The sequence below is a fragment of the Trematomus bernacchii genome, unplaced genomic scaffold, assembly GCF_902827165.1.
Source record: "Trematomus bernacchii unplaced genomic scaffold, fTreBer1.1, whole genome shotgun sequence".
Classification (NCBI taxonomy): domain Eukaryota; kingdom Metazoa; phylum Chordata; class Actinopteri; order Perciformes; family Nototheniidae; genus Trematomus; species Trematomus bernacchii.
In genome coordinates, this window is record NW_022987564.1 from 9,664,033 (window position 1) to 9,686,594 (window position 22,562).

Here is a 22,562-nt window from a genome sequence, read left to right on the forward strand (position 1 = left end):
TACAGCAACATCAAACAAACAAATTAATTTGGCTAAAGATAACTAGCTTAAGTTAGCCGAGTTTAACAGAGTAAAGCAGTAACTGCCACTGACTAGTGACGAGGTGATTTGGTGTAGCTAAGTTGCCTTTAAACACACTTATGAAGGCATTACAACAGTATTTCGGCAAGCATTAAACCTTTTTTATCTTAAATATAGACTGCACACCCTGTTAGCATTGTCATTGTGTTAGCATTTAGCTCAACAAAACCTGTTCCACAGCCTAATAAAGGGCTCACTTTTTCTCTTATTTGTTTTTACCGAACATGACATCTGTATGTTTATACTTTTATTCATGTTTTCAATACAGCCAAGAACATGATGACATGTGCCATTTGACACCTGGCAGATGTTGTTTACTCTTTTTACTTCAAGAGTCATTACCATCTAATGTTACGTCCTACAAATAAACACTTAGGCTATTTGTTGACATGTTTATAGATAGAACAACATGGCTGAAAAATTGTCATTTAAAAACTCCTTGAGTACTCTTATAGAGGGCGACTAGAATCAAAGTCACTGAAATGTAAAGAACTTGAAATCTTTGAATAAATTGCTATAGAAATGCAAAACATTGTCCTTAAAAATAAATAATAACACAACTAACAAAAACAAAGGCATGCAAAGGAGCTAAATTAAGTAGGACCAACTAATCCAGGCTACATACAGGCATGAGGCATGAGGCTAATCCAGATGTGTTATTTGGCAAGATCACAAGACTGTACAGGAAAGTAGATATTTTTTCATACAATCAAAAATATTCAGTAAAAGTGGGGAACACAGATATGTGCTCCATCAATTCACCTCACAACATAGGGGGTAAGCACAACCAGGAAGGGAATATAACCAGTTCATAGGGGTTTCTATAAAGTCCTCTAGTTTTCTGTGAAATGCGACGTGTAGTGTAACAGTGCCAGAGAGGGATCAGGTGTGACGACGTTGACTTCGGAGCGTCTGATTTACGCCACCAATGGACCATCTCCAATACTGTCAGTCAGCTTATCAGCCAATCAATAGCAGCCTCGTGGATTGCAGTCTCTTTTGTCTAAAGCTGCGGTCCTTCGAGTCCACCGAGGAGCGGTCAGATCTCCATCAGCGTGATCTTGTAGGCTTCTGCGTAGCTCTCAATGTTGAGGATGAAGGTGTCTTCGTTGGAGTAATGCTCAATGATGTTATCGTCCATGTTCACCAGGATCCTGACACAAAGCACACTTGCAGTTTAATTTCATATGCTTTAAGGGAGAGCTCAGATGTTTAGAAGTGTTGTCTTTATCTATAGTCAGTGTATTACTGACAGTTAATGGTCAGTAGCCTGGAGAAACAGAGTTACAGCAGAAGCAGCAATGCACTGCTAGGGATTGAGATTTTATCCACCTACACAATTTATATTTGTACGCTTTATTTAGAATATTTTCACCACTTTACCTTGCCTTCAAACTGTCCTTTCCAATTAAACTGAAGATGTTATCTATTTTCTAGTCAAAACTAGCAGACTTGTTTGACAACTACTTTTATTTTTCCGTCTAAAACACAACAGTTGCTGGTCTACTATTCCCATTGTCAGTTTGTTTGTTTGCTTTTGTGTGAGTTTTGTGTTTTACAGGGTTAGTTCACATTCACACACTAAACAAACAAAGTGACCGATTGACACAGAGGCAGACCAGAAACTTCCTGTTCTGCAAGGGAAAATTCATATTATTTTCAAAGGAGTCCGGTGGCTTCAAAGAGAGAATTTATACTTCAGTTTCCCATTGGAAAGGGCTGTCTGACAAAGTACGTGAAGTAGTGAAAATATTCTAAATATAGCGTACACTTCAACTAATGTATATTTTGTAGGTGGTTCAAATACATGTTGCCACTGCACCAGTACATGTATTAGCTTCCATGCAGGAACTCCTGTTTGCTTCTCCAATAATCGGGTGTCGACCACCATCCACTGTCTGTAGTTCACTGGCAATAAATACTCAAACAACCCCACATTAAAACATCAAAACTTTAACATAAGGTTTCAAATTGGCCCAAAATTAGAATCTGTTTCCTCACTCACCCTTTTTTACTTTTCTTGTACACTTTGGCTATCCTCTCTGTGGCCAAGCCGTACTTCTCTGATATCTAGAAAAGAAAGATAGAAGCAGTTTTTATTCTGATGTATTCCCTTTGAGATCAATCTCAGATGTAATTAGAGCGCCTGCGTCACTCACTGCATCCATCAGGCCTCTGAGCGTGGGAGACTTCAGCATCAGAGCGTCAAACACCTCGTCCGTCTCCTTTCGTACGTACAACAACACTGCAGAGAGAAGAGGAAGAATAAGTCTTAGCTGTTAGCTTCAGTATAAGTTTGTTATTTATTTATTACCAGACACATTTAGAGCTTATAAACTACAACAGATAAAGATAAATGGGGATTTTAGACACAGACTGGCTTGTTGACTAAGTTGTCTTTTTATTTTCTAATTTCCTAGTCTAATTGGCCTTGTATAAATAAATTGCATTTATATCGAGCTATTATCTTTGGTAGGAAAGTGCCCGATAAAAAAGTGTATTCATATTATTGTTATCATTATTACAATCACCAATTACAAGACTACAAGGTGATGCAGAAATGCCAACAGTCCAGCATCTCTTTTCCATGGTTTGCTGATTAACTCAGTTTTACATCATTGTATATTTAATATCTTTATATTTGATTGCTAGAAAAGTTATTTAAAGATATTACATTGCGTTGTTTTTTGACATTTGATAGACTTCTTTTCTATCCATAAATCATTTAAATAGTCTAAGCCAGTGGTTCTCAAATGGGGGTACGCGGACCCCTAGGGGTACGTTGGAGTACTGCAGGGGGTACGTGAGATTTATTTTATGTAAAAAAATAGATAAATATACCAATTTTAGGAAAAGTAACGAAGTTTGAGCATTGTGGGTTTTATATTAATAGACTAGAGTTACACATATTTCAAAACACGAAGTGTAATAACTGCAGTTTGCCTCCCTGTCAGAATGACAAAGATCCTCAGTGTACAACTTATTCAAAAGATCAGTTCAATGCAACTAATGTCGTCTTAGTGTTATTGCATGATGTTGCTTTGGTTTGCCATGAATTTAGTGATGGATTGTAAACATTTGAAATGTAGCATTTAAGTGTTACAAGGTTGTTGTTTTAATAAATCAGACACTGATGGTGCAGAACTTTACTGTACCTCTTTTCAAAGGGGGTACATTATTATTGAAAAAAGTTTGAGAATCCCTGGTCCAAGCTATACTAAGAGGATTTTTAAATATCATTTTGAAAAGGAGATAAAAGAAAGAGGGACATGCAGAGGAAGCGGCCGCGCTGTACCTCTCTTGTGTGTCTCCTCTTTGATCTGCTTGTGAGGTGACGGACACCGATCTTCATCTGACGGCCTGAACATCCTCTTCACCAGCACACTCCTGAGGAAAACACCCAAACAAAGAAACATGTGTCAGGTGCCATAAACGTGTGTGTTGTTGTGTATTTGTGGTGACGTGCACTTCCTCTGTATGCATTTGGTTAGTATCTGTACCTGCTCTCATTTGCATACTTTATATTTGTATGACTGATGTAAATATAAATGCTCCTGTTGACGCACACTCACCCTTCTCTCTCGATCTCCTCCGTGTTGAAGGTAAACACCTGCAAATTAAGTATTACAGTAAGCATTAATGTAAGTTTTAAGCTGCACAAATATAGACATCAGAGTAACATTTTTTATACTGAGTCATTCTGCTAAGACATGCAGTAGTTAGAGAAATACTTTAACATAAGTAAAAGTACTAATGCAACAATGTCGAAACATTCCATCGCAGGTAAAGGTCCTGTGTTCAACTCTAATTTAAATAAAAGTACAGAAGTACTATCAATATATCTGGACAAAAACATACCTCTGGGATAGATTTATATAAATATATTATTAATATCCTGATGGATTAACGTGTAAGCACAATTTTCTTTACTTTTTCTGTGAAATACTGGCAAATTTAACCTCAAAACTTAATTACTGCTAATTGATCATTTTTCTGTAAAATGTTAGTATTGATGCCTTTACGTAAGTACAGTGTCTGGCTTCTTCAACAATGAGAACAGGTCAAATTAAGTCCATTCAATCTTTGAATATTAAAACGTCAACCCTTACAGTATTATTTAAGTACTTAAATAAATGAAAGCTAAATATTACAGAATTGCTAATGTGTGCAAAAAATATTGAAGTACCTACATTTTTACATACAACAAAATAATAACATTTAATATATATAAATAATACTTTTAAAATAAAACTCAATAAACTGCATGATCAGATCAAACTCCCTTTTGTAATATTGCAGTAGCCTATTAAATTGTAAATAAAAAAATGCCATTAAGTACATAAGGCAATATTGGATTCACTTTTGTGCAATAAAATGTCATAAATCTAAAATCGATTTGAATGAATTTACACACTGAGGTTTTTTTTTTCTACCATGTGACTCTCTGGGAATGGAAAGCGTCCATTGGATAATACGGAAACTAAGCGTTGGCTCCAGTTTCCCCTTTAGCAGATGAACTCAGCTGATAGGAAACAAGTTCTTTCACTTCTGCTCACAGAGAAGAATAATGTGTCTACCTGTCCGGCTCTCTGCAGGTTGCCGAAGTGAACGTCTGGGATGAAGAGAACGGGCTGAGCCTCCAGGTCGCTCATGGTCTTGAAATAAGTCGTGTCGGACTTCTTGGTTGCAGTTATCACACCAACTCCTCCGTCTTTACCTGAACACCAGCAAATCATTTTTAGAAAAGAACAGACAGTATTTCCTCTCAGCAAAAAGAAACCCACACTTTCACACCATGTAGTCACAATTATTATTATTGTTATAAAACAAGACAGAAAGATTCATTAGTTGTGATTTCAAAAGGGGGTTTTATACCTCTCTCCTTTATACCCCATTTAGAGCAAACTGGATCTATGATTATCTCGAGTTTGGATGCTAAAAGTGCAGAAACAAAATCATTTTTCATGAAACTCTAACCTTTTGACTTCTTGCGGAAGAGTTTCCTCTCCTCGTCCCTTATTTTCCTCTCTGCTCCCTGAAAACAGAACGATACCAGCATTAAAGAAGAGGAATCAGTTTGTGGAAATGTAGCCCCCTGAAACACTGACAAATAAGCGATCACTATAGTGTTTCAGTTGGACAGAATATATTCTCTGTTCCTATTTTGCATATGTGTGTAAATAAATTGTATTTATATAATCCTTCTTACATATTGTTAACATTTTTATCTTTTATTTTTATATAACGAGTGCTTTTATTGTCAATGAGTTAGCCTGTGTTAGCTTACATAAGACTTGAAAAGGAAAGAAACTGAAAATGAAAAGTCTTAAAGGAAATAAAATGCATTACATGCTGTGTGCATTCCAGGTGTATCTGGAGGCTCACTGTGCAGCTGAGGCCACTAGAGGGAGGACTGATGTCAGGATTTAACTCCAGGACTCAAACACACCATCTGTGGTAAAATATACTGTATACACCGCAGCAGTCTCACTCTATAGCAGGGGTCTCAAACTCAAGGCCCGGGGGCCAAATCCGGCCTGCGACTTCATTTTATGTGGCCCCGCAAGAGCTTGCAAATAATATAATACGTTTATTATACGGTTACATGCCACTTTACAGAAGCAGGTTGCCCATAAACTGCATGTCCCACAATGCATCTCGTTTTGTGACATGCGCACTGAAGAGACTTGCAATTATTTGCCCTGGACTTCTGCTTTCAGACGTAGTTAATTACTAAGTTATTATCCTATCCGATAATAATCCAATTCAGAGGCAATAATGTAATATAATACATTATTTTATATATATATTATATATTTATATAGTTACAACCGGCCCTTTGAGTGCAACCTTTATGCGAATGTGGCCCGCGATGAAATTGAGTTTGACACCCCTGCTCTATAGTAAAGATCAACACATCTAGAAGTGAATAAAAGCAAGTGCAGCACATCATCACATTTAAAAAGCTAGAGCCAATACATGTATGTTAATTTAGCATTACAAAAATACTTAAAGGATTTTCAAAACAGTCGCTTATTAATTTTCTTTCAATTGAAGAAATGTTTCAGCTCTCATCATACTGTATATTCTGTTAGGTCATTCAATTTATGACAGTCTAAGCTCTTTACAAAGTGTGTATCCATCATTTTTTGAAGTACCTGTAACCTGCTAAGTTGTCAAAGAAATGTAGTGGAATAAAAAGTATAATTATGTTTGAAATATAGTGAAGTAGAGGTCAAAAGTGGCATCACAATTCACTGATTACTACTTATCAAATCTCTTTAACGGACATATTTCTACCGACAAAATCATGAGACTTTTCCAGATAATATCCATATACCAAATGATAAGGAAGTGTTTTCTCACCTTGTCGCAGAACACCTTGATCTGAGAGTAAGCTCTGTGCAGCGGCTTGTTGCTGCGGTTGTTGTAGCTGTACGTGTCGATCTGGATCATCAGAGGAAGACCCTTCACCCCCTTCTGTGAGGAGAAGTCGGTGCTCAGACAGTTCACCGTGATGAAGATCTGCCGGAGGGGGAGAGAGGTGTTACAATAAATAACTTTTATTGTCATGTCAGGTTTTTTTTTTGGAGTAATGTTGTCTTTTGTTTGTGCACAATGTAACCCAGCAGAACATCCACAACAACCATAACAGTTCCCACATAAGCTGGCCCTTCAACACATTGGAAGGGGTATCTATTTGGATATTTCTCTATTTATTTGTGATTATTTTTTTAAAACATTGTTCACCCAGAGACCCTTTTGCATCCTTTAAAGTTTGGTATTCAGATGCTTGATGAATCTGCTAAATACATAGTTTAAATTAAAAATATGGACAGTAAGATAGTTTTTTTAGGTATGCTGTGACTGCTGAGTTTCTAATGTTGTTTGTTGTCATTTTCAAAGAATATCATTTCACCCTGTTGACATTACCTTAAAATCCCCGCAGATAGAAATCAAAACTGCATGTAACTGCATGGTTGCATAGGACAGTGGATTAGTGAGAAGCTGTTACATAACAGTGTTGATTTCCTGTTTTTATTTAGTTTCCTTTGTATTTCAAACTTAAAAGTTACACTTGTGCAGCAGAGATGTGGTGGTTTGTGCCATTATCCACTTTACACGTTCCCTTTTAACTAACATGTTACCTAATGAAGGCCTTCTGACTGAAAGCTTGACTTGTCATTAAAAACTTAAATAAGAGTTCAAGAGACTTCATTCTTCTTTCAAAACTACACACACATAGTACATAAAAGCAACTGTTAAATGGAAACAAAGAAGCCAAGTACAGAGGTTCATTAATGACACTTAAAACTGTCTAACTAATACAAACTTTACCATAAGCTTTTAACTTCAAAATAAACATATAGCACAGAACTTGTTCTTTATATCTTGAGCTTTGGTTTATATTAGTTGTCTCTAGACCATATTATTTGCACCTTACTATAACAAATGTTTACTCTGGCATCCATCGAGGCGTTCCTTCTTTGTTTATTGCCATCCCTGAAACCCGGATACTCCTATTTACTTTACAGGTATTTATAACTTATCAAGTTTCCTACTTTTCCTGAGACATAAAATAAGCGCTTGTTGTATTGATATAAAACACACTTCATTGTAAATGACTGTAAACTGATTGCCTGAGTTTCGTATACATTAATAATTATTTGAATGTCTTCCTAAACTTACAGTAGAAGCATACACACCAGACTACCTGGGCATTACACCTGTTCCTGTGGTGCGACAGATATATTCGGGCTTGTCCCACAGATTAAGAGAGAGAGAGGGATAGAGTAAAAGAGAGAGAAAGAGTCAATATTGGCCCAGAGCGGTGTGCTTGGATTTCCACCAGCAACGTCTTTGTCCACAGGCTGCTTTTACAATGAACGAGCCACACACACACACACACACACACACACACACACACACACACACACACACACACACACACACACACACACACACACACACACACACAACACACACACACACACATCACACACACACACACACAACACACACACACACACACACACACACACACACACTACACACACACACACACACACACACACACACACACACACACACACACACACACACACACACACACACACCACACACACACACACACACACACACACACACACACACACACACACACACACACCCACACACACACACACACACACACACACACACACACCACACACACACACACACACACACACACACACACACACACACACACACACACACACACACCACACACACACACACAGACTTACTGGCACACACACTGTCGGTCGCATTCACACAGAAATGAGGGCAAAACAAACAACAGAGGGTGGGGACAGGGATCGGTGTGTGTAGGCCCTTGGGGGCCTCTGGAGTTAAACAGTGATGGAGCTCCATTTAAGGTGTGGCCACAAAGGCGTGGGCTTCACAAAGACAAAGAAGACAAACAGAGCAGAAAGTACACAACACTGCCCGTCAGCTTTATGAGGGACACAGAGAACATACTGGTCAAAGCAAAGGAGCTGCTTTAGGCTTTTAATTCTCGTATCATAGCAACATGTTGATTCTTAAATAGATAATTTTGTAATGATCTGCTAAGTGTTTTTGCTGCTTGAATCGCAGGTAATTTGTCGAGCGAGTGCGTTTGTTTGCCAACAACTGAATCAGCACAAAAAACCTGTCCCACTGCTTTTTCTTAACAACACGCCTACATCATGAAAATAGTAGAACAGTTTGTAGGAAAATTACTGTGACATTTATGTACCGCAAAAAAAAAGAAAGAAGGAAAAAACGTTATGTTTTGTACCTTGGCCTCTTCATTCACGTCCCAGGTGAAGGAGATGGCGTTGTAGGCGATTTCTTCGATGTTGCCAATGGTGTTGAAGCTCTCCTTGTAATCAGCTGCAAACACAAACAGAGGGGTGGTTTATTTCAGATGTATCTTCTGCTTTTAAAATACTTCAAGTTTACATTAACTCAAGTTTATCTTTGCCGATATCTGCTGTTTTAAAAACCTAACCAAACATTATATCTCCACTCTGAGAAAACCCTCCACACACAGCACAAATTGGTCAATAAATGACACAAGCAGGCAGCTATTGTTTGTTAAGATAAGTAATCAAATGGCACGCTTCGATTTTATAAGATAACATCTTATCTGCTTGAGCAAACAAACTCTAAAAGGCTTCAAAGGCAGCGGGAGGGAACACATGAGGCGATCTGGCTCTGAGACTCATATTAAAAGCCAGTCAAGTGAGCGTATCGCCGGCTATTGTTGACCTGAGCGACCACACACTTAAGGGGCTTTAAATGGGAGTTGTAGAGTACACTGGAATGTTGTGGGAAAGACTCAGATGTATAAAGAAATGAACTACTATGTAAGTGTGAACTGTATAGAAAGATGAGCTTATTGTGGGTCCTGGTCTTTTAATTGGATTAGGTTTTAGTTATGATAAAATCTGACTGGATGAGATACAGTCGCCTGTTTTTGAAATATTTTACTTTAGGTCATCTTTAAATACATTAAATACTTTGCTTCAGGGACATCCAACCTCCTCCATCATCCTAACGACAAACTGGATCTTCAGCAGGTGCACAAAGCAGCAGGGCAGGCCCAAATCTGGCAGAATCCCCCGTTAAATAACCCCATTCAAACAATCCATTCTGTGACGCGGCCCAGGGGCATGATAACCTGGCCACCTCCCCCCACCCCCCCTCCTCACTATTCAAATGAGCTCTCGGGACAGCTTCAGGTTACAGGACGCTCTGAGGAGCAGGGTGGAGGGGTCTGTCACCTGACCTACTGAGATTCCCAACTTTGATGCACAGTCCGGCACTCGAGTATACAAATAAAGGCTGCAATGATCAGTCAATTAATCAATTCCTTATTCTTAAATAAAAAAGTAATTGGCAAGATTAGAGTATTTAAGGATTTTAAAGAAAAAATAAAAACATTCCAGCAGCTCAAAAGTATTATTAATATTTTCAAATGATTTAGTCTTAAAGGATATTACATTGAATACTTCTGTGTAAATTGTGGGACTTGCGTTCACTTATATTACAGTATGTGCACCAAACCAGTTATTTGATGAACTGAAACATAGTTAATGGATTCATTAAGAATGACCATGATCATATAAATGATGAATAAACTGTAAAATAGCACTCCGTAGTCTTTCTTTCCTCAAACAAAGAAGAGTTGAATCTCCCTCAATTGTCCCTTCAGTATCCCTTACAGTCAGGATGCGATGAAGATAACAAAAACATGGATTTATTCATCTCTTATCGTGTCTTACTAAGAGAATCATAACATAACGGGTAGGGTATAAGTCTGCACCTGCTCCAGTTCAAAATAAGACCAAACTTTTATGTGAAAGTCAGATTTTGAGCCATGACAATGGTCCAAATGTGGCCTGCAAGATATTAGGCAAGGGTTTTCTTAGCCTAGCCCAAGGGTCGGCAACCCCTGGCACCGTAACCATTGGCACACGGCACCGTAACAGTGGCACACTAGGAATAAGTGCAATAAGTGTGCAAAATATTTAAATTTTATTTTCGGATCCTGAACGAGACCGCCGCCAGAGCGCATCTCCTCGTAACCTGCAGAAGGAAGCCATGCACGCAACGCAGCCCCGCTCTCTTTAACTCCAGTCGACTTGCTGCTGCTTTCCTCCGTGGTGAAACGATCAGGGGTGTAGTGCTGCCGGAGCGTGCCCGCACTTCATAAATTGCAGTAGGCTACCCATAAGGAGCTGTACAAATACCGCAGTTTTTGCGTGGCTGTGTCTTTAGTTGAAAGCCCAGGGGCGATCTGCTCATCGAAAATAATATGCTACACAGGGGCAGACTGGCCATCTGTGTGTCCTGGAGAATCACAGAACGGACGGTCGTCATTATTATTATGCCCTTTAAACCAATTATTTAAATTTATTTAAAGCGCATCATGTAAGTTGCGCTGACAGGTGAAAGAGGTCCACACACTGCTTCCCCGCAGCGAGGCTCCCCCGCCCTCCTGTTGAATGTTCACGAGCGTCGAGCTCTCCACCCCCCCCTTGACAGTTCACGAGCGCCACCCCCCCCCCGTTGACAGTTCACGATGGTCGGCACACTGATCACAATTTCTTTTTTAAATGGCACTTCATATCAGAAGGTTGCCGACCCCTGGCCTAGCCTATTACCAGAAACCCCTTTTGCACTAAAGCAGTTGTTGACCACTTTCCGCCCCTATTGCATGGTGAAGAGGAGTGATGAGTCAGCAGTCATTGCCAGCATGAAGCAATCAATAAAGAATACAAAAGTAAGAAATAGTATTTTAAGTAGGTATTTTAAGCATATTGTTTTACAGTGTTTGCAATCCGTTTTGGGTAACTATGTTTATACATGCTGCAGGCCATGTGTGCGTATCTATTAGCAGATAGGTATCTGTGTGTACATGTCTATGTGTCACTGTGACGGAAAACTACTTCAGCCCTGTGAGACGAGCTGTAGCTGCACACTATCTGTTTAGGGCTCACACTCACACACACAAACAAACACAGACTCATTACACTGGCAAATGCCAAACAGATTGCCTAAGGGAATCTTGCAGGAAAAGATAACACATTTCCTCTTAACAGGATCTACTGGCAGCTTTAGAAAAGATTTTATCTTCAAATCATATTAAAGTCTGAGGTGCTTTTCAGCAGCAAAACAACAGAAAGTCATCTCGCAGTTACTATACGTAGTTTCATTTTATTTTATTTTCATATGTTTACAATGGTTTAGGACACGGTTCCCAAACTCTTTGACTTAAAGGAATAGTATACTATTCTCACATCTCAAAATCTGTCACTAGCAGCACCTCTAAAGCTCACAAATGTACACAGTATATGTTGTATATGTCCATTTATGATTATATAAAGGACTTTTTCTGGTTAATGTGCTAATGATGCCATTCCCTTTACTACAAAGCATTGTCTGTTTGTGACCCAAGTCAAATGATGTACATATATCAAAGAGACTGTGTCCTTCTCAGTAAAATATTTACTTTAATATTTTGAGAAAAGTCCAAATATTATTTTGTTTAATTGAATTTTGTATTTTTCCTACAACCATCTCACAACAGCTTAAATCTGTATCACGACGCCCAAGTCTGGATCAACGTTTACTAGCAGATGTAAAGATATGTGTATTGTAAGATGATTAGGATTTGTCTTGGTTCACATAAATAGAGGAATTAAGATGAAGACATAAATTGGGCAAGAATTGCTTTCAACAGACCAAAGCCAGCCGAGGTAACAGTGTGGCTAGCATTCCTCTCCCTGTCCCAACAAGATGTGTATAGGTGTGTGTGTGTGTGTGTGTGTGTGTGTGTGTGTGTGTGTGTGTGTGTGTGTGTGTGTGTGTGTGTGTGTGTGTGTGTGTGTGTGTGTGTGTGTGTGTGTGTCTCCCAGCTTCCCACATACCTCTGAACCTCTGCCTGGTTAGCAGGCCCGAGCTTGTTAAACAAATTCTACCTGCAAGCTTCTCACACACACTCATTCAACAAGGCATGAAACTGCATATTAAAACCCATCAACTGGGAAAAAAACTGCAGCAGACAAAAGGTCAAACGTTTTAAGATACAAAATATAATACGAGCGTTGGGATCAACAACTTACACTCGTGGGAACGCTTGCAGAAAGAGAAAGTTTGTCACATTGTTTTGGATTGATGAGTTTTTGCTCATTTCAGTGTTTTGCTCAATCTCCCAGGCAATGTCGAGGAGATTAGAGGATTTATATTGTGAGTCGCAGCAACACCTACACATTAAGAGATTCAGAGGTGTGTGTGTGTGTGTGTTAGTGTGTGTTGGTGGGCAGCTGAGCAGCCTCAGACCCCATTTACACGCAAACGCAAACGCATACGAAACGCAAACGAACCGAATACGATATCAAAAAAGTCTTCCGTTCACACGAGACCGCTCGGGAGCGCTGGAGACGCTGTAGTACATATGCCGGGCCTGTAAGTGGCGCTGCTGCCGCCACAAAATACACCAAAAGCAGAGAAGAAGACCCCCGAGCATGGTTGCCATGGTTGCCCTTCTGTTTATGCCCCGCGGTGGATTTAGCAACATGTAGTTCATGTAATTCTCCATGTCCACTTGTTGCTGATGGTTGTGGTAGAGGAGCTGTAGATTTTGCACTAACATCTGTAGCGTAGCAGTAGCAGTAGCAGTAGCAGTAGCTACTGACAGTAGCTACTGACCATGCTACAGCAGTGAGCAGCAGAGGTGGGGAGAGGTGGGGAGAGGTGGGGCTATGGCTTCATCGTTATCAGGAAATGATCGTATAGGGCGTACACACTGAGCCGTTTGGCCCCCCAGAGCATTCCGTTTGGAGATCTATCCACCTTGGGACCCGTTATCGTTTGCGGGGTCCGTTTGCGGGGTCCGTTTGCGGGGTCCGTTTGCGGGGTCCGTTTCCGCATTTCCGTTACGACCTCGTGTGAACGAACGGGCTATACGAAAGAGAAAAGTAGCGGATACAACCGTTTGCGTTCTTGTGTAAACAGCACCTCAGGCAGACAGTTGGGTGGGGGCTTGTTTGCTCTTAGTTTGGTCATGCCTTGTTTATTGGCTGAGTGCATTCCAGCACTGGCATTAAGATGAATCTGTTATTGTCTTTCGCTTTATGTGTTTTGATTCATTCAACAAATGGAGAAAGTTTTGAAGAAAGCAGGAAGAAATTGAGCATTACATGAACAAGAGTGATACCACTATCATGTCTCTCTTATGCAGTAAATACAAAGCAACAGCCAGGAGACAGTTAGCTTAACATAAAGACTGCAAACAGAGTCAAACTGCTAGTCTGGCTATGTCCAACGTTCATAAATCTGTCTTACCGATGTCTAAGACTCTCTGTTTGGCTGTGTGCTGGCGGGAGTGCCAGTACTTCCAGTACTTCAGCTGCTCGTCTCGGTTCTTGTCTTCACTGAACACAACCATGATCACACTCTGAGAAGTGAAAAACAAATAAATGATGGTCAAGTCTTTGATGATTCAACTAAGCCAGTGAGAAGCTCTGAAAAGCATGCATATTGAGGTTTCGTCACTTTAGGTAGACTATGCGTTTTTTTAAAGTGTTTTTTGTGGGTGAAATATAAACTACAGCTAAATCAATTAAACTGGGATCACTTTTTGGCAGGAACCCTCACCCGAACTTTGCTGATGGGGTGACGGAGGCGTTTGTTGGCACTGAGCTCGTTAAGTGTCACGGCGTAGAACTGGCCTTTGTTCAGGTAGGTCATCGGTCCCTCGCCCTGCTTCTGACGCAGAGAGCGGGTGGCGTCCAACGTGTACTGGAAGCTGTCACTACACACACACACACACACACACACACACACACACACACACACACACACACACACACACACACACACACACACACACACACACACACACACACACACACCACACACACACACACACACACACACACACACACACACACACACACACACACACCACACACACACACACACACACACACACACACACACACACACACACACACACACACACACACACACACACACACACACACACACACACACACACACACAGTAGTTGATTAGACAATGTGGGATGGGGGTGCAACACACACTTTTGCATTCCTTTGTGGATCACAATATGTTTGTATGCTGAAGGACTTACACTCCCTCCTCATGAAATATGAAGCCATCTGGGGCCAGAGAGGAAGGTGCGTGGTACTTCTGTTGAGAACGCTTAAAACACACGGAAAGAGGAAATCATTGAAGTTATTTAGCCTGAGAGGAACTGGTTAAACAATGCTTTAAAACAATATTGTCATAAATAATAATGACATGGAGATTTCAGGCAAACAGTGAAAACATTCAATAACTACTTGTAGATTTCTGTTGAGGTCATTCACTTTTGAATTATCAATGAATAATATTTAAACATCTATCCATCTTTGCGTGCCTTTAAAAAAACACTCCAGCATTGCATGTACATTTAATTTTCCCATCCTCTCTCTTGTTATAATAATTGTGCCTCACTACATTTCCCGTATTGTCTTTTAACAACCCCTAGAGTTTGCCTGATAATTTATTTCACTGTAATTGACTAATTTACGAATTTACAAACCAACGAAATTAGACCCAGTAATACAGTACATACAATGTTAACTGTTATACTGTGCTTTTTTGGCCTGTTTTCCATAAACGTGTTGGCTTTTATCCTGCTAAAAGAAGCATTAAATATGTATTAAAGTTGTACATTGAAAAAAAGTAATTTAAAATAGCGTCGGAAAGGGTCAACCGGTCGAGTATTTAACAAAAAAAGAGGAATTATTCAAGAAAATTCAGAAAAATAAACATAATTTCTTCAGGTGAAATTATTAATGTAATTTATTGTTTTTAATTTCCAATTCGGATTGAATTATCTCATGACCGCTCAGATTTATTTTGTGACCCCACCAGACTGGAAAGCACTGTTTTAGTTTGATGTTTTCTTTATTCTGTCATCACACAGTATGTATTCAGACTCTCACCATGTCTCTCTCCTCCTCGTACGGGCTGTCGGGCGGACTCTGCTGGTCTTCCTTCACATACGAGCTGTGGCTGACCGTGGTCACCTCGTAGGGATTCTGTTCGTAGATCACCCTTGACGACAGCTCCTCTCCCTCCCCCCTGTAGTGAAGCCCCGCCCCCGTCATGAAGACGGGCGCGTACACCTCGGCCTTCACGTGGGCCAGCACCGGCGAGCCTCCGTCCGCCGACACGGCCTCGCTGGAGCTGCTGTAGTGCTCCCGTTTGCTCTCCTGGTGCTCCGTGTTCAGGGACAGGTTGACGGGGACAGATTTGAGGACTTGAACACGGTTGTCCACCGTCTCCGTCTCACTTTGGCTGCTGGGGTTGCTTGGCAATACAGACCTGAACAAAAACATTTCATTACTTTTGACTCCTACTGAATGACTGCACTGTATTGTGTGCTTTATTAGAAATTGGACGATATAGGACATTAAAAGTTCCTACACCATCCAATGATATAGGAAAAAAAACACTACATTTGGTAAATTTCCACTATCAGAATAATCCTGAATATCCTTGTCTGCTTTAAAAAGTTGTCTAGCTTTACTAAAGTAAAAACTGTCAACATGTTGGTCAGGTCTCAAAGATTAGTTTGTGAGTAACACTGTATCTACATATAACGTTATTGTATTTACAAGAAACCTCTGCAGGGCACCTGTAATAAGTGTGTCTGAATATATTAACCTGTTTTATTGGTTTAAAAAAAAAAAAAAGATTCCATGTTCTTCTATTCAGAAAAAGAGAGACCTGGAGTCACCATTCTTGTAGATACATGTTACAAAAGCAGAGACACATTAAATCATGAAATCTTTGGATCTTCTTTTTTTTTCAGGGACCAGGACGTTTTCACTGGCCTCAATCTATCCTGTGCTGCTGTCTCAGTGCTTCAAGTGAAACAATGAGTGATCTTTGCACACATGCCTGCTAAAAGTGCTTTTCTCATATAACTATTGTGTTATGGAAATTGTGTGTTTATTCTTCATACAAGTGAAAGCCTTCCACATTTCAATGCTCCATATGTAATATCATTTACCACGGGTGCACCATGTACTACTACAATCACTGAGCTCCAGGATTTAATTCCATACATTGCTGGGAAAGGCTAGCAACTACATGTTTGACATTTCTTTCCTCTCTGTCTGTTCATGTACAACATTGAACCAGTCACGGAGAGACACAAATTCACTGACCTCCTCTCATGTTCCTCTGTAATTTCCACGACTTTGGGCACTGGCAGAATTCTCTTTTCTTTAGGCACCTGGGAGGAAGAACAAAGAGTGGTGTTATGTTGGCCTTCAAACTGTACCTGACATTTTTCTTTGATAGAATGTGATGCCATGACTTGAAACTGCCTAAAATAGCTCCTGCCTGTTTACTACAGTACTCTCCACAATGTATGTTTAGCATAAGTGCAGTTAGAAAAGTGGTTAAATAATAATCAGTGTGTTTTGAAATAATTGATTTGTTCGACAAATATAATGCTGTGAACCATTATGTCAGTGTAGCTTAAAAAAATGTGATTCCCAAAAAGTATGCTATTGAATTCAAATGAATATGATATTTATTCATTTTTTCTGTATTCTTTGTTTTTATCAAGTTGTTTTTCCCTCTGATGGAACAAAAATAAGCACAGCTGACATTTTTTAGTTGAGACTTATTTTACAAAGTCCTCAAGGTTTATGGTTGAACCTGGGAGAAAGACACTATGCAATCAGGCACCTAAACAAGCTCTTACTTAAAAGTCAAGTACATCTCAAAACATGCTTTACTTTTCTCTTAACATGAGGTGACGTCTTCCACATTTTTGTCTGACCTCCTCTCCAACACACCAACAAACATGCAGTTTATCATCATACAAGACAAAGAAAAGCATGAAGCCCTCCACACCTTGTAGTATTCGTAGAGCAGGCTCAGGGCGTTGGCGCTGTCTTCGTCCCCGTTGATGCTCATCATGGCCTTGGTGGCGGCCGTCAGCGGGTTCTCCAGGTACGACCGCCATGCCTCGTCCTCGCTGGTGTACGCCCGCCGCACCGCGGGGTAAGAGTTCTCGTTGGGGACCACCACCACCAGACGTTTACTGGTGGACAAATTCATTTAATTTCCAAACTCAAATTCGTTGTTGGATAGACATATGTTTTGGTACTGAGAGGCCTTCAGACTCGGCATGAATAGTGGACCAACAATTCCTGATCAATCGATCAAACAAACTTGTCTTTAACTTATAGTACATTATACCAAAGCCTACAGTTACCTTGAATCTATCTGATTGACACAAGTCCTCTGCATCAAGGCCAATAAAGTCATGTTCCTTCAACCTTTTGTACTGGTGCATTCACTTGTAGCTTATCTCGCCTGAGAGTTTGTTTATTAATAAGACAAACATATGAGTGTGCTGAGTCTCTTTTTCAATCATTTTCATCATCTTATATAAGGTAAGCTCTCGTTTTTTCTTTATTTTTGCACCATCAAAATGCTAATGCTTGCTTGCTTTCAAATACTGGTAATAAGGTTTTATTTCTTGCTGGTTAAGACTATTCTAAAGTTCAACCTTTCAGATCAGTTACTTTGATTTGGGTATTCTTAATATCAAATAAGAAATTGAAAAATAATGAAAAATTCATATATAGTAGCCAGTGTTGTGTGTTTATGTGGGTTTGTCTCTCTACTCTGTAGGCCCTCTTAAGTCAAGATCACAGACCAGTTAAACACACATTGTTGTCACAACATCACTGTGAACGCAGCCAATCACAGGAGAGCCTCTGAATGTGTCAACTTGCACTTGTTGTGCGGTGAACAGTATCAGTATAATGTCACACCTTCAGCAAGAGTCCTGGAAGTATGATGCAATAGCTTCACAATAATTTAGTTTTTGTTCATTTGTTTGTTCTAAAATCAAACTAAGATCAACAGAAAATATTAATCAGGAATACTATACTGTGAAATATGCTGTAAAATCTTGGAAATTAATTCACAACATGAAACAACTAGGCGTATTATAGGCCTATATTGTGGTTGTCTAATTGGCATTAACTCCTGTCTGCCAGATATACCTGCCAAATAAAACATGTACCACGTCTTTATTATCTGATGTCAGTATAATGAATACCGTTAAAGCAAAAAGAGTAATGGTAGAAAAAAAATAGGCATCAGTATGAAGCTGTTCCCCCATTACTTTCTCATATTATCAAAGGTATAAATGACTATGTCTTGTTGACTTCTCCATGGCAGGTAGAGAGCTGACATGCAGGTATAAAAAGACCAAAGACATATGCAGGAGTGATGTTTAGGATTTCAACAACTCTACTCAGGTGAATCTGACTTAATATAACACCTGTGGGTCATAATGGTGGCACTTGTTGTCACTGCATTGCTGATGCAGGATGCATGAAGCAGCATCACTGCAGTCACACTAAGAGACATGTAGTTGTTACAATGAAAAATACACAATGAATGCATGCTTATTATCACATTAAAGCATTATCTTAGGAACAAGTGCTCTATTCAAACAATGATATAGTCATAATCACTCACTTGGATTATCATCAATACAGATATGAATTAGTAGTAAGCAATGTGAAGCTAAATAATAGATGCAAAATGAAACTTTCAGACCCTCCATAACATTTTGAGATTTCTCTGAGCCAAGGCCTCCTCTGCTATTTTAGAAAAATAAGTGTAATAAATCATTCAAAAGCACAGACCCTCTTAAAAATAGTAGGTAAACGGTTTTCCTTATTTTTTTACTTGTCTGAATACAGTTGAAAAGTTGTAATTTCTCCTTAATTTTTTTTTATAGCTTCTGGTGTTAGAGAACAACACATAGGCCCACAGGCAACACACACTGTCCGCATTCACAAGTAGATCCATTGCGCACTGTAGGCCTCAAAATATATATTTTTTATTGCAAAAGCAGAGTTAAAACTCTTATTATCAGTCAAAGACATCATCGTGAAATACAAATAAATGTCTTGCAGTTTGAGGGTTTTCCCCCATCAGTCAAAAATGGCGAATTCAGCTCTTATGAAATCCACGGCACCAAGTTGACTTTTTTTCTCAAAGCAAAATAGTCATAAATATCCGACAGTAATACACACAGAACGTGACATTCTTGATATCCTATGATACAAAAGCCAAATCCAATTTTACAACAAAATAGTGTTAATTTAATTAGCGAGTAAAAATAAAACGTTAGAGGGAACCATCAAACACCCTCTCCGCGTGCTCGATCACTTACTTGTCTGTCTCCTGTGACATATTTAGCTTCCTCTACGATTCTTCCTTGTGAAACTGGACTTTCAAGTCGGAGCAGGTAATAGAGTGTGTGAGTTGCCAGAAGTTGGGCGACAGGTAAGTCGACTTTTCTCGCCCCGCTTTTTCCCTCCCTCTCCCTCTCTCCACCTGGCAGGTAGAGCCGCTTTTGTCCGCAAACAGCCAATCACTCTGTCTTGTGTTCACTTAGTACGCATATTATGACAAATATCCACACATCCTGCTGCCATGAATTATAATATTTGCCTAGGCTTGCTTTAATGGCAGCGGGGCAGCTTTAGCCGAAATTCTTTCACTGTGAAAAAGAATTGAAGGTGAGGGCGAGTCGGACGCTGATTGGCCGGTGCAGATTGAGCCGGGCTCTGATTGGCCAGTGAGTCAGGTAGAGGCCCACCTCACCTGCAAGCGAACTAAAAGCGTGCATTGAAAGCCCCAAAATGACACAGAAAACGTGGAAACACGGGCAGCTACTTAGGTTTAACGCTGTAAATGAAGTTATTTGCCATAGGTTTTATTTGTTCTAGAACATTTGTTATTTATAAAACAACGGATAAAGTCTGTGGGGAAGGTATCCACATATTGGCCCCAGACACACAACCACAGATTGTCTTGCTTCCACATCCACTGATTTAACCTTTTTGCACCCCCCTCTGAATGTTCATAATGACTTGTGTGTGAGTGTCTGTGTTTGAGCTGATCTCAGAGCAGACAGGAGGTAGGGAGGAGCCCTGTCATTAGTTGACACAATGCCATTGTCCCCTTAATGAAGCCATTGTATGAGAAGATCCAAGAGTTTGGGATTAACCTGCCAGAGCAAACTTTGTGTGTGTGTGTGTGTGTGTGTGTGTGTGTGTGTGTGTGTGTGTGTGTGTGTGTGTGTTTTATTGATGCAGGAAGATAAAAAACAGTATTAATCTTAATGGGAGATTCTAGTGTAACAGCAGTCGTGTCACACTTAACCAAATACATTTGGGTATTGGGTACATTTTATATGGTAGATGGTAGAAATAAAATCATGAAAACGTTGAAATGATCTTTAAACGTAATTAATGGGTAATACTAAACTGAAAATGTGCTGATTTTATCGCTCTAAATAATCAAAGTACAACTACATCTTCCAACACCATGTTACTCATGAAACAGCTATAAACTCTCAGATCTTCTTTCACCACTTCTGCGGGGTTACTTTAAAAACATGCAGAAAAGATAAACTCCCAAGATGGATCTTCAGAAACGGTTGGGATGCAATTTCTAAACTGGTTTTATGTCCTGAAGGTGTTTGCATGACAAAATATGGGCCTTTGGTTATGAATGCTTTCAGGCACTCTTTTATGGAAATCACAAAATGTCGTTTTAGATTCAGTTAAACCGTCATTAGTGTGTTTTTGCGTGTGTGTGTGAAGAACTGTAAATGATATCCTCCTTTGTCCAATTTGTTTTACAGAGCACCTGAGCCTCAGCTCTCTGTGTATGTGTTTGAATGGAACTGCTAGATAAATACAGGTGGGGTCCGTTTCTTACAACAACACACAGACAGAGAGACGATCAACAGAGGAAGAGACAGGATAAAAACACATTTAAAGTAGGAGAGAAAAAGATGGATGTTTCCAAGCACTATCAATCTTTACTAACACTTTTTCTCATGAACATGCATAACGTGGTGGGCAAACTGAGCTCAAGCCCACTGAGCAAAATCTTTTTTTAATTTCTTGTTAAGTCCAACAAATGATTACACAAAGATGCAAAACAACTACAAAACAGACTCAAAACCCTCAACAAATAGTAATAGTAAATAAGCAAAACCTCTATAGAGACACACCAATACCAAAAGATGGAAAACCACTACAACACACTACCACAAAGAGACAAACAACAACTACAAAATTCAAATTTACAAGAGAGACAAAAACACTTACAGTGAGACCTAAAAATATCTCAGAGACACAAAATGACTACAAATACACGCACAAAGAGATGCAAAACTACAACTGAGAGATGCGAAACAACGCAGCTGTGATGGGGGGTTAAAAAGTGCCTGTGCCCGGGGGCCTGTTGTCTCAGAATCTGTCCATGCCCATGAATCATTAACTCTACTCAGAAAACAAAGTGTGAAGTATGTTTTGCTTGCCTTGATCAAAAATAATGGTAATGTATGAGCTTTCCTTTTATCTTTACCCTTCCCTATGACTTCTCTCAGAAGGAATGTCTGCCATGTGGCGGTGTGACAGCTGAAATACTGCGAAGTCTGCAAGCTGCCACAAGACAGGAAAGTCAGGGGCAAATACCTTCCTCTGTGTGTGTGAGTGTGTGTGTGTGTGTCCCACTCTGTGAGAGAGGTGAAAGGTGTATCCGACATACCTGGAGTTTTTTCACAGGGAGAAGCAGCTTGTCTGGACTTGGCTGGGATTAAGTGTCAGAGTCTGAGCACAGAAACTCAGCTGAGACAGAGACAGAGAGATGTTGGGGCAGGAGTCGTCCTCCAGAAGGAGAGCAGTGAGGAAAACAGGATGGAGGAAGAGGAGGATGGAGAAGTGGAATAATGGTAACTGCATGGTCAGATTGATAGGGACATTTAAACAGGTAAATACAAGGCAAATACGGATAGATTAGAAAACATGAGAATA

General features: G+C 39.8%; 1 protein-coding gene across 1 annotated transcript; it reads right to left on the reverse strand.

The window, feature by feature from the left end:
* Positions 1-313: 313 nt before the first annotated feature.
* grhl2b (grainyhead-like transcription factor 2b) lies at positions 314-20,211 on the reverse strand. The gene is made up of 16 exons (XM_034124840.1): positions 19,904-20,211; positions 17,557-17,746; positions 16,860-16,927; positions 15,630-16,011; positions 14,771-14,841; positions 14,272-14,428; positions 13,960-14,071; positions 8,906-9,000; positions 6,448-6,606; positions 5,059-5,116; positions 4,659-4,798; positions 3,654-3,691; positions 3,377-3,468; positions 2,241-2,326; positions 2,087-2,151; positions 314-1,235 (listed from the first exon to the last, which is right to left on the reverse strand). The coding sequence occupies exons 1-16, from the start codon at positions 19,921-19,923 to the stop codon at positions 1,121-1,123; spliced, it is 1,848 nt and encodes a 615-aa protein (XP_033980731.1). The 5' UTR covers positions 19,924-20,211; the 3' UTR covers positions 314-1,120.
* Between the last annotated feature and the right edge of the window lie 2,351 nt (positions 20,212-22,562).